The 13454-nt window shown below is 38.9% G+C and overlaps 1 protein-coding gene across 1 annotated transcript in view; it reads right to left on the reverse strand.

Moving 5' to 3' along the window:
• The window catches only part of RhoGEF3 (Rho guanine nucleotide exchange factor 3), a 296106-nt gene that overhangs the window by 14303 nt on the left and 268349 nt on the right, over nt 1–13454 (reverse strand). The window contains exons 8-12 of the mRNA XM_071681260.1: nt 13114–13313; nt 10175–10424; nt 9666–9839; nt 2194–2373; nt 1881–2060 (exon numbers count right to left, since the gene is read on the reverse strand). Coding sequence (XP_071537361.1) covers nt 1881–2060; nt 2194–2373; nt 9666–9839; nt 10175–10424; nt 13114–13313 — 984 coding nt within the window. The remainder of the gene's footprint in view (nt 1–1880; nt 2061–2193; nt 2374–9665; nt 9840–10174; nt 10425–13113; nt 13314–13454) is intronic.

The following is a 13454-nucleotide window of genomic DNA, read 5'->3' on the forward strand; positions in this document are numbered from 1 at the left end:
CTCCAGATCCATAAATGCTACATACAAATCCATTTGTTTTTCTAAGTATTTCTCAGATACATTCTCAAAGCAAACACCTGATCTACACATCCTCTACCACCTCTGAAACCACACTGCTCTTCCCCAATCTGATGCTCTGTACATGCCTTCACCCTCTCAATCAGTACCCTCCCATATAATTTACCAGGAATACTCAACAAACTTATACCTCTGTAATTTGAGCACTCACTCTTATCCCCTTTGCCTTTGTACAATGGCACTATGCAAGCATTCTGCCAATCCTCAGGCACCTCACCATGAATCATACATACATTAAATAACCTTACCAACCAGTCAACAATACAGTCACCCCCTTTTTTTATAAATTCAACTGCAATACCATCAAACCCGCTGCCTTGCCGGCTTTCATCTTCCGCAAGGTTTTACTACCTCTTCTCTGTTTACCAAATCATTTTCCTCTAACCCTCTCACTTTGCACACCACCTCGACCAAAACACCCTATATCTGCCACTCTATCATCAAACACATTCAACAAACCTTCAAAATACTCACTCCATCTCCTTCTTACATCACCACTACTTGTTATCACCTCCCAATTTGCCCCCTATTGTTATAATTCAAATTTCACTCTAAGACTCTTATATTTCTGGCAATCCATTAATTAGTGCATGTTCTTTGGCAATACTGCAATTACAGGTGTCACATACCAGAGCAGTCTCCAGTCCAATAAAGGAAGAAAGCTATTAGATACAGATGGAAATTTCTATTGAGAAAGCAAGGTATAAGCATATGTATAACTATGAAAGGAAGAAAGTGACTGATTAATTGTGATGGAGGGTCTGAGTGAAGGGTGGTTATCACAATGGCTGTTGAATATTGTGAATGGTTATGGTAATAAGGGAGATGAGTGGTATGGTAGGTCTGGCAGGGTATGGCAAGTGAGTTATATGCTGTTTGAAGATGTTGCAGCTTTGGTGGCACACTTTAAAGAACAACTGCATGAGCTAGTGTCCAAAGTTTGGGAGACTGTGCGAAAGAAAGACGTTGAGAGTTACTGTGAACATAACTAAGGTAATGCAATTTAGCATGAGGGAAAGTCAGGTTGGTTTGAATGTGAATTTGAATATTTGAGAACCCGGGGAAGTAGAATGATTTAGATAGATGAGTCAACATGGAAGCAGAAGGAACTAAAGGAGCTGAAGTGACTCAAGAGGGTGGGAGAGGGACAAAGATCAGTGTACTATGTGGAGGGAAAGGTCACAGACTGTGAAGGCAAAAATGGGTCAGTGTGATGGTACAACAGTCCTTATGATGTTGTATGGGTGTGATTCTGGGACACTAAATGTAAAAGAACAGTGGGTGAATGTACTGGAAATGAAATGCCTGAAGACATTACATGGTGTTCAGAGGATTAATTGTATAAGAAATGCTAATGTCTGACAGATGTGTGGTGCTTACTGGAATATCATTTGAGAGAGGTGACATATGATGCGTTACTGAGAGACTAAGAAGATAAAAGACATCAAAAGTGGAAATAGAGACCAAAATAAAGATGAAAGGATGGAGTGTGACTCCACTGAGTTACTAGGGCATGAATATTTAGGAAGATGAAAGGTGTGCCTGGGATTGAGCAAAATGAAATGGTGTGGTTTACAAGAAGTGAGATGCTGTAAATGACTGAATCAACGCAAATGAAGTGGTCAAGGGAACACTTTGTAAGGGCTTGGTGGTGGATGGGGACTCTAGTTTCAGGGCATTATTCATAACAGCTAGAAAAAGAATGTGTGCAAATAAGGCCATTCTCAAAAGGTTCCTGACACTGCCTTTTTGAGACAGGAACCGGCAAGCAAGTACCAAACATAAAAAACATTTACACTCACATTCCTAGTAAAGGCAGCACCAATACAAGATTTGTGGGGATCTTGCCAATCTATACACATTTCTAGTTCTCTCAAAAAATTGCTTTGGAACTGGTAGAGCGCCTCCATATTGCCAAAGATGGTGGATATTCGCTCATCACTAAACATGTCTGGTCTCTTACGAACTTGTCTTAAGTATCCCTGGAAAAGTTTCATTATCATTAATATCATGTCATTAATTTCATCATAACATAATCCATATTATCAATAAGAGAATCCTCAGAAGGGTCTTTGCTAATACTCTGAACAGTTGTATAAATTTTAGCAACAATACCTTAACAACATCTCTGAGATGTTTTACAAAATCCCGCTCTGTGGATATAATTTCATTTATCACATTTGTACGGATCTGATCGTGGGACAACCCTGAGATGCTAAGCTTCCTTGCTGGTCCTAAAAGTCTTGCATCATCGTGACTTCTAGACTCCAGGTGATCCTCTTGGTTCACTAGGATCTGTAAGAGTAATAAAACATGGCAACATTACATCAAGATGCCTATTTCTTTCTGTGCAAATTCTTCAGACACCTATAACTGCAGATTTCTGCAGCCTGAAGAGTTTGATTCAGGATATTTCCTATAAACACTGACTGCAGAACCTAATCAGTGAGTTTTGCCGATACAAAAGTGAAATAGCTCCCCTCCACCTTCACCATCAAAAATCATTCATTCATTCATAAAAATACATTAGTGCATAAGCAGTGTCGAATCAAAAGTTTAATATAAAAATTTCCAAACAGTGATCTATCTATCTATATTTAAGACACCTGTTCCCTTCAGGAACTCCAATCAAGGGACTGGCCAAGGATAAAGATACAGAGTCTCCACCTATCCCTGTCCATTCCTGCCTCCCTCAAATAAACTAATACAAACATTTTTCCCCCCATTTATCTCCATCCAGGCCACTGGCAGAAGAGTACTCTAGCACAGTGTTTGCAGAGGCCCCTATTTTCAAACGACTTCTACCTAATGCTCCTACCTACTACTTCTATGTACTGCTCCTACCATTCTGCCAAAAGGCAGGGCTAATGCAGTGCTAACCACAGGAAAATCTTGAGTTAAGAAGAATGAGCTGTGTGAATTAAGTGTTGTCAAGAGTTATGTACAAGGAGGGATTTTATGTTTTTGGACAGAAAGCCATGTGTGGGTGAGGCAGAAAGAAAAGACAGATATTTGGGTCAGAGGAAAACAACTTGACAACCATCGAAGAGCTAGCTCACTAAGCAGCTGTCATGAATCCTCCCGATACCCAAGTGGGCAGTACTGGTGGTATACGTCCCTGGTCATTGGCTGCCTACCAACTACTACCTACTACATGCCCACACTACCATAAATTATTATATGTCACCAACTCCAACACTCCACAATTCATTTCCTCTGCATTCCCTGCACACACTCAATATTTTCTTTATTCCTCCATCTAGTCATACCACATGCTCCCCTCCATTTACATAACCCACTTTCACAGCCTGGATTCTTGACCCCTGTGACTCATTCCATGTCCATGTTTCAGCTGCAAAAGTCAGGTTTGGAAGGAATATGTTATCTCTTAATCCTTTCTTCAATTCCATACTCGCACCTCTACCCTTCATTATTCTATTAAGGGACCTAATGACTCTTCTACCCTGTACAGCTCCCTCCTTTGTCTCTCCTCCATATCACCAAACTCTACCAAGACTTGAATTTTATCACCACTTTTACTTTTTCTCCCCCTTATCTATAACACAGTTTAGTATACTTTCTTCTCTCACTTTATATGGCTTTGCCGTCACTAACCCTCCTGATACCCTGGTGGATTGTACTGGTAATATACGTCCCTGGTCAATGGCTGCCTATTTTCTTTCAAACAACATTTGTATATTTTTACTCGCATTTACATTCAAGCACTGAAGCTTAACATGTAAGACACACATACAACCTTCGGCATCTCCTCTTTACTCTCAGCAAACAACTCAGTATCGTTCACAAACAGGCTTGTCACTAGTAACCTTACCTCACCACCATACTCTGTCACTAGTAACCTTACCTCACCACCATACTCTATCTCTAAAACCCTTTTCCCTAGTTTTGCTTTCATCTCTCTTATCACTCTATCAATAAATATGTTAAAAAGCCAAAATGACATCACAGCCCTGTCTCATACCCAAATGAAAACTGAAACTTTTCCTTAACCCTCCAATTGCTCTCACTCATGTATTTGCTCCTTTATAGAAGGCTTCACACCATCCAACAGTTCTCCCCCTACCCATACGTCCTCATAGCAACCCATTAAGCATTTCACTCAACCCTGTCATAGGCTTTCTCCAGATCCAAAAAGCTGCATACAACTTCTTACCATTCACTAGATACTTTTCCACAGAAATTTTCACAGCTAAAATCCGATTCACATATCTACCTTTCCTAAATCCCCCTTCATCCTCAGTTATTTTGCATTCAGTCACTTTCATCACTCTCTCAATGAACACTCTCCCATACACTTTTCCTGGTATATTTAAAAGACTTATTTACAATTATTTATTTTGCTTTGTTGCTGTCTCCTGCGTTAGCGAGGTAGCGCAAGGAAACAGACAAAAGAATGGCCCAACCCATCCACATACACGTGTATACATACATACACGTCCACACACGCAAATATACATACCTATACATCTCAATGTATACATATATATACACACACAGACATATACATATATACACATGTACATAATTCATAGTCTGCCTTTATTTATTCCCATCGCCACACATGGAATAACAACCCCCTCCCCCCTCATGTGTGCAAGGTAGTGCTAGGAAAAGACAACAAAGGCCCCATTCATTCACATTCAGTCTCCAGCTGTCATGTAATAATGCACCGAAACCACAGCTCCCTTTCCACATCCAGGCCCCACAGAACTTTCCATGGTTTACCCCAGACGCTTCACATGCCCTGGTTCAATCCACTGACAGCACGTCAACCCCGGTATACCACATCGTTCCAATTCACTCTATTCCTTGCACACCTTTCACCTTCCTGCATGTTCAGGCCCCAATCACTCATATTCTTTTTCACTCCATCTTTCCACCTCCAATTTGGTCTCCCGCTTCTCCTCGTTCCCTCCACCTCTGACACATATATCCTCTTGGTCAATCTTCCTCACTCATTCTCTCCATGTGACCAAACCACTTCAAAACACCCTCTTCTGCTCTCTCAACCACACTCTTTTTATTTCCACACATCTCTCTTACCCTTACATTACTTACTTGATCAAACCACCTCACAACACATATTGTCCTCAAACATCTCATTTCCAGCACATTTAAGACTTATACCCCTATAATTGTTATATACATCCTTAGCACCTTTTCCTTTGAATAAAAGAACAATAATAGCTTTTACTCAATCTTCAAGCACAACCCTCTGCTAACATGATAAATTATATATCAAATGCATCCACTCTACAAAACTTTCTCCTCCATACTTCAACGTTTCAGCTGTAATCCCATTTACCCAGGGTGCCTTTCCTACCTTCAACTTCATTATTGTCATTTTTACCCCTTTCATGCTGTATACCCTTACACTTCTTTCATCTTTTTTTATTCCATCCTCCAAATCCATGCATCTAAACACTGCTGCCTAACCTTCCACATTCATCACTTCCCCAAAACACTTTTTATCTTCCTTTCATTTTTACATTCCCACTCTTATATCCACCTGTTGTTGATCAAGCAAGCAATTCTAACAGTCTTTTGAATTTCCCTTCTTTCTTTCATACTTCTTAGCTTACATTTATTCTCTAGCTGTCATTTAAAGCATTAAAACTAATAAGATAAAAAATGAATACCATATCGGTTGCTTGTTGATGACACAGATCTTGTGAAATTTTGGGAGGAAAAATTGCAAAAGTAGGTGTCTTGAGTTTTGGTAGTGTGTAAGAAAGGAGCAAGTTGAGAGTAAATGCAAATAAAAGCAAGGTTATTAGGTTTAGCAGCACAAAGAGAATGCTTTGTGAAGAACACTTGGAGAAAACTTAGGAGACCTAGGGGTGGACTTGAGAGCGAATGGAACAAAGGAAGCTGAGGTGTGTCACTGGGTGGGCGAGGGGGTGAAGAAGATTTGGGACCTTTGAAAAGTGTGTGGAAAGTGAGGTTATTATCTGGGAGGGCAAAAATGGGTGTGCCTGAAGGTAAAGTAATCCGGACAATGTATGGATGCAAGACATAAGCTATATAGATGAGAACGTACAGAAGAGAGTGTTAGAAATGAAATGTTTAAGACATTTGTGGTGTGATGAGGGTTGATATGTCAAGTAATGACATGGTAATAAATAGGTGCAGTTATAAGAAGAGTACAGTTGAGAGATGTGAAGAGGGTGTGCTAAAATGCTGTCGACATATATTGAAAAAATGAGAAGTTGACAAAAAGGATACATCTGTCAAAAGTAGAGGGGACAAAGAGAAGTGGGAGACCAAACTGGAGATGGAAGGAGGGATTAAATAGGATTTTGAGTGCTAGAGGCCTGAACATGCAGAAGGGTGAAAGGTGAGCATGGGGATAAGAGTGAAATGTAGTGATGTGGTAAATGGGAGAATGAGCTGTTAATGGATTGAACTAGGGGATGTGAAGCTGCCAGGGAAAACCACAGAAAGGTCTGTGGGACCTGATTGTGGATAGGGAACTATGATTCATTACACATCACAGAATGGATATGAGTGAATAATGCCTTTTCTCAGAATATGCTCCTGATGCTACCTTGTTGACATGAAAAAGTGAAAAAGTACAAAACAGATTTGTTTGAAATTGCTCCCCTCTTTCTTTTCTTTCATACCTATTCACATTTCCAAGTTGGTGAGGATGCACCAGGAAAAGATGAAAGAATAGCCTTTTTTGTTCACATCCACTCCCTGGCTACTTACTATGTATAATACACCAAAACTAGAGCTCCCCATCCACAACCAGGAACTACTATAGACCTTTCCTTATTTTCCCTTGACAGCTTCATATGCTGTGGCTTAGTCCATTAACAACACATTGCCAAATGTATTACACACTGCACCAATTTACTATTATCCCTTGCATGCATCACAACTTCTTGCATATTCAGGCCCTGAACAATCAAAGCCACTTCACTCTATCCTTCCACCTCCTCTTTGGTCTCCCCCTTTTCCTTGCTCTCTCCACTTGCAACATTTACACCCTCTTTGTCATCCTCTCTCGATGTCCAACCTATTTTGGAACAATCTCTTCAGCTCTCTCAAACATACTCCTATAATTTTTTAATCAACTAATCCTCCTCACACCACATAATTGTCCTAAAAAGCATTCACCCTCTTCTGTACCCAAGGCCCATGCCTTGCATCCATACAACAATGACTGGACAACTGTACAATCAAACATACCCATCTCTGACCTCACAGTGACCTATATTTCCATACATTCCTCAATGATGCTAGGACCTTCACCTCCTCATTCACCCTTATGCTTCACTTTAGCTCAAATGATTCCATTAATAGCATGTTCACTCATAACAAATCCACTTCCTCCAGGTTTTCTCCAATCAAGCTCATACTCCAATGTACTTGTCTCCACCGCTTAACCTAACAAGCTTGTTTTTATAGGTATTAACTCAACTTTCTCCTCAGAAACCAACTTGTGCAGTTTCTCTCTCCAATCTGCCATCAACAGTGTGTGTTATCAGCAAAAAGTAACTGACCCCCTCCCCCCTTGCCAGACTTACAGACCTGCCCTCCCCTGTAAAAAACATTTTCACCTCCCTCACCCCTATCTCCATCCTTACACAGATTAAACAGCCATGGTGACATTACAGACACACATACACATACCTTCCACAGACCCACTTCTACACGAAACCACACACTTACACCACTTATTCTAGAACATCATATACGTTAAAACACAACTGAAGACTAAAATTTTTTTTTCCAAAGCCTAAGGAGTTCTATTTCTCAAGCCTAGTCAGGACAATGGCCACCACATAAGTATTGATAGACTCTAAGTCGCTGCCATCAAACACATACACACACTCTCAAACTACTTACAAAAGTAAATGGGAAAAGACTCACATGTCATTTAAACAATCATAAAAATAAATCTCTAAACAGATAGATTTTCTTTTGAATATTTGAAGGTCATGATGGCATCTCTGTCAGACAGTTCATCCACTAAAGTGTTTTGACTGAAAAATACAGAGGAATACAAAGACATTCAAAAATCAACAAACCATTAGGTCCTTTGTTGTGACAGTAGAAAATATCAGAAACTCAAAGAATTGTGCAATAAAAGTTAGAAGGCATACAGATAATTCAAAGAAAATAACCAGGAAATTGTTACGCTGATTATGGAGGTGCAAATAATGAAAGGCATGGACTTGAAGCAAAGTTTTATCAAGTCTATTAAAGATATCTATAGTACCGCTTTCAACCACTCTACTTGCTAATTCGTTCAATATAATAACAATTCTGTTGAAGAAAAAGTACTTTGCCTCATTCGACGTAAATCTTTTCCCCATGAGTTTGTATCCATTACTAAAGGTAAAAACAGACAATTAAATACTTTGGTAACTTGATAGATTAAGATTATCAGAGCACTTGATCATTTTCTACGCCAAACAGATTCAAATCAGTTTCTAAGTAACGTTCATGTCATTTTTAATGACTATATCACTCAGCTTTGCCTGTCAACAGCAATGCGAACATAAAATTTGTATGTTTAAAATCGGGCACTTTTTCGCAATTATCACTTAGACCAACATTTTATGCATTGTTATAAATGACTTCAAAAGTAATTTTTTGGCAATCACTTGTTTCAAACTTTTCTCCAACTTCAACATTATTAATGAGATCTTCATTTGTAACAATAACTAAATCTAATATATTCTTACTGGGAAAAGGTTTCTTGACTAATTAGATTAGAGCACTATCAAGCAAATTTTGGTAGGGTCCATGGCCAGAGCAAATGAAAAGGAATTCTCCCCATTTAGTAGCAGGTATACTAAAATCTCTTACCATAACAGAATCTTGTTCATAAGAAATATCATAGAAATTTCTGCTAACTTATCATACAATCTTTTGTCTACCTCTGGCATGTGTGTGTGTGTGTGCGGGGGAGGGGGCCTATAAACTAGTCCTACTGTTATATTTTTATATAGTTTATCTTTAATTTCTACAAAAATGAAGTCAATATTCCTGACAACTAAAACAGTTTTTTCTAAAGGATTTAGATAAGCTTTTACAAAAGGAGCAGGACAACTCCACCTGCTTTGTTTCCCCTATCAACATTAAACAAAGTGAACCATGGAATTGAGTGTTCGGCGAGGAGAGCTATATTGTAGATGAAACTGAGGCCTATTTGGAAAGATGCTTATGGAGGGGGATGGATTTGCTTCATGCAGGTTGCACTTTTTTACCAAAATGCACATCTACTAACTCATACCAGAAGGTTCATGTAAAATCTACTCACATTTTTGAGTTTTCATATATTTATGCACCTGAATTTTACCAGAATGGAAATTATGGAGTAACAGAATTCATATAAACATTCATAAGTAAAAGTGGTTAGGTCAAGAAAATAAACACAGAGAATTCCAAGTTTAGGGAGTGATCTGAAGTGACTTATTAGCTAAAACAATTTATCTGTATTTCCCTGCAACAACAAAGAGAGCAATAGAAAAACAAAGTTTCTATAATTTACACCATGTCAAAGTCATCTCAGCATTCTGCACAAAAAAATAGCCACTTTATATCAGTCTTACCCGGACAAAGGCAGCTGGAAACCATCCAGCTCGATGGCTTATCCGACCCCACCACCAGTCTTTATCACTTGAATCTATCACGGTGATTAAATCACCTGCCTTGAACACAAGCTCCTCAGAGTCAAGTGTTACATGGTCCCAGAGGGCTTCTGCATATACAATCATGTCGTCATCCTGTAAGGGTTAAAAAGATCACATAAAACTCCCTTTCTCATCTTGGTTACATCTATTTACATTCAGACACCCCAACCAGCTCATTTCACACAAAATCCATTTCCCCATTAAAACCAGGGGGTAACCACACAATATTTCCCAAGCATTTTAGCTATAAGCCATCTTTACACCATCATGAGTCCAACACAAAAAACATTCTAAACACCTGCTTAAAATGAATGCCAGAATCCCACAGATGAATCTGTGGATACCTGTTTACAGCATAACAAATAATGTAATGAAAGTGAGGAAGGCCTGAGCATGTACTGTGCATTACACATAGAATAAAAAGTTACCTCTTCTAAACTTCTCTTCAGATCAGTTCTGAAGTCTTCAGAATCGGACATGCCAATTTCATCTTCTGAAGTGGTATTGTCTTCATTTAGGATATTTCCAGCCGAAGGTCTTCGTTGTCGTCTGTTTGAAGTATTCGTTGGACTTCTACACTTACGTAATGTTGACGTAGGGGTGTCATATGCCCTGTCCAAATCTAAGGGCTGACTGACTGAACGGCGTAAATGAGAAGAACCCTTACTTCTTTTGAGGCTGGAAAAATTAAAAAAATGCAAATATTTTTATTTTGTGCAATTAGCAAATCAAACTACTTATAAGGTTGTAAACCTTTATGTATACTTTCCATTTGATATGTTTACTAAACTCTGAGTTACACAGACCCAAGGTACAACAAGCACTGTGGAAAAAAAAAGTTCCTTTAAAATCAGAAGAAAGGATAGCAAAGCAAAGGCTCTCTCCCCACCCCTCCACTCTCTCTGGTAACATGCCAGAGAGAGATCAGAGAGTAGAAAATGCCTTGTAGGATTATTATGCCTGATGGGAATTTTTACAGGTAAGTCATAAGGCAGAATGAACATGAATATGTTATGTATCTCATCACCAAAGACATGCATCCCTAACTTGTTGTAAAGGCAACTGTAAAGATAAACTGAAGCTCCTGCCTCTCAACCTACCATGCTTATATTTTCCTGATGTTGAAGAATTATACAATAATTCTAACTTACTCTCTCAAAGCAGATATGGGTTAATGTTGGTATGTTAATGCAGCATGGCCAAGGAGAGATCGGTGTTTGAGAAGGTAGCATGATATACTACTGTGTTGTTGTAATGAGATTAAATGCATTATTCAATATTGGAGAGTGACAAGGGATGATCAAGCTAATTTTGAAGATATTAATGGTGTTGCTCTAAACAACATTTACTGGGAGCCTGTTGCATGCATCAATAATGTCAATGGTAAAGAAATTCTTTGTACAGTCCAGATAAACTTAGTGACCTTTATGTTTCAGTTCATTTCCTATTGTCAGTAGTGCTGGTGCTACTGTGGAGAAATTTTCAATATCAACGTTGCTGAATCCTTTAAGGATCTTAAAACATCTCATTAATTTGCCCCAAGTTTAATTCTCACAGTTTGTCCTCGTACAGTTTTGTTATGCATGAAAGTAATCAATGTAGTTACTCTTTGTTGCACTGTTTCCAATTCATGAATATCCTTGCTTGAGGGGGAAGGAAGACAAAACTGCACTCCTCATTCAAGGTGTGATCTAACTAGACTTTAAGTGGCTATATCACATCCTTGCTTTTGTATGTAAAGTTTCTGTTAAAATATCCTAATGTCCTATTTGCTTTCTAGGCAGATCCATTACACTCCTGGGGAATTTGAAGTTATTGGAAACAGTGATCCCTAGATCCCTCATACTTAGGACCTCCTTTATCTTTTGGCCAATCAATCCATAATAAAAAAATTTGTTGAGGCTTACTTATAACAGCTGACATTTATGGACATTAAATGGCATGTACATTTTTCTTGACCATTCAGCAATTTTATCTAAATCCTCTTGTAATCTTAGCCTATCTTCTTCAGTTAATATGGCACTGCAGAGCTTCGTGTCATCTGCAAAACTGTACTGGTCTAACTAGACTTTAGGTATAGTGGCAATATCACATCCTTGCTTTTGTGTGTAAAGTCTATCTTAACATATCCTAACATCCCATTTGCCTTCTAGGCAGCTTCATTACAATGCTGGGAGATTTAAAGTTATTGAAAACAGTGATCCTAGAGCCCTAATATTAGAGGTGTCCTTTATCTTGTGGTTCGTCAGTCCATAATAATAATAATAAAAAAAAAGAGGTTCTTTTCTTGTAACAGTTGACATTTATTGACATTAAATGGCATTTGCAATTTTCTTGACCATTCGGCAATTTCATCAGAATACTCTTGTAATCTTAGCCTATCTTGTTAACAATGGCACTACAGAACTTTGCATCATCTGCAAATTCGGACACTAAGATATTTAGCCCTATGTAAACACCGTTTATGTAACTGATGAAAAGTACAGGCCTAAGTACAGATCCCTGGAAGACCCCACTAGTAATGGGTGACCACGGTGATGATTCACTGTTCATTACGTACTCTCTACCTTCTACTATCACGTAACCAGACTTCTATCCGAATTAATATGTAACTAGTAATCTCCAAGACCCGGACTTTATGCATGTTTAATGTGGGAGACTTTGCCAAATGCTTTCTAGAATTCTACAGATATAATATTCATTGCTTTTGTCTTGTCACGGGTAATGAATATTTCATGATAAAATTCAAGGAGGTTTGTAAGATATGATCTGCGCCTTCTAAAACCATGGTGTGTATTATGGAACAGAAGTGTTGCTCCAGACAAACTACGATTATATCCCTAAAAAGCGACTCCATAAGTTTACATATAATTGCTGTAAGGCTAACAGGAGAGTATTTACTAGGCAATTCGCGGCTTCCCTTTCCGTACATAGGAAAGACGTCTGCCTGTCTTCATATCTCTTTTAAAGATAAATGTTTCAGGACTGAACCCTCTTTATAAGGTGGTACTGACAGTTCAAAGCAATGTGATAAAAGTCATAACTATCAATAAAGTCTTTTCAAGTGGGGAAAATAGAAGAGAGAACAATGGAAGGTGAGACACTGAGAAAGGCAGGGGTGTGGGTTAATGTGCTAAAGCTGGCACAGGAGAGTGCATGCAACACACAGGACTTACATGCTAGAGAAGGCCCTGCATGAATGTTCATATCATACGGTGGAAAAAATTCTTAAACAAAGACTTCATGTCGATATTTCATTAATGAAAGGGTCGGCAGCTTCTCATTCAGAGATCCCTCTCAATGTCAACTGGGATCGAAAACCAAGCAGAAAATATTTTTTTTTCCACAAACTGGGACCAATGCTTACCTTTTAGATCTGTGTAAAGAGGCAGTGTGTTGAGGGAGTCTGTGGGCAGGTCTGATCTTGATGGGCTGGGGAGTGGATAATTGGCGAGAATAGTGGACACAACCGCGTCCCCCAGCCCCGCCCACGTCACTGTGAGTTCGACGCACAGTTCGAGGGTTCACTTCTCGAAGACTTCCGCTGCCATCCTCGGCTAAACTTGCCTAAAAACAGATGAAAAATGTTAACCAATAACAGAAGTTAATTGTGCAGCTTCATTGCATTTTCTTCCTTTACACAACTATGAGCACAGACCTCACGCATGCCCATGACACAAAAATATATTACCAATTACACAATCATTA

Source organism: Panulirus ornatus, chromosome 32 (assembly GCF_036320965.1).
Source record: "Panulirus ornatus isolate Po-2019 chromosome 32, ASM3632096v1, whole genome shotgun sequence".
NCBI classification, from domain to species: Eukaryota; Metazoa; Arthropoda; class Malacostraca; order Decapoda; family Palinuridae; genus Panulirus; species Panulirus ornatus.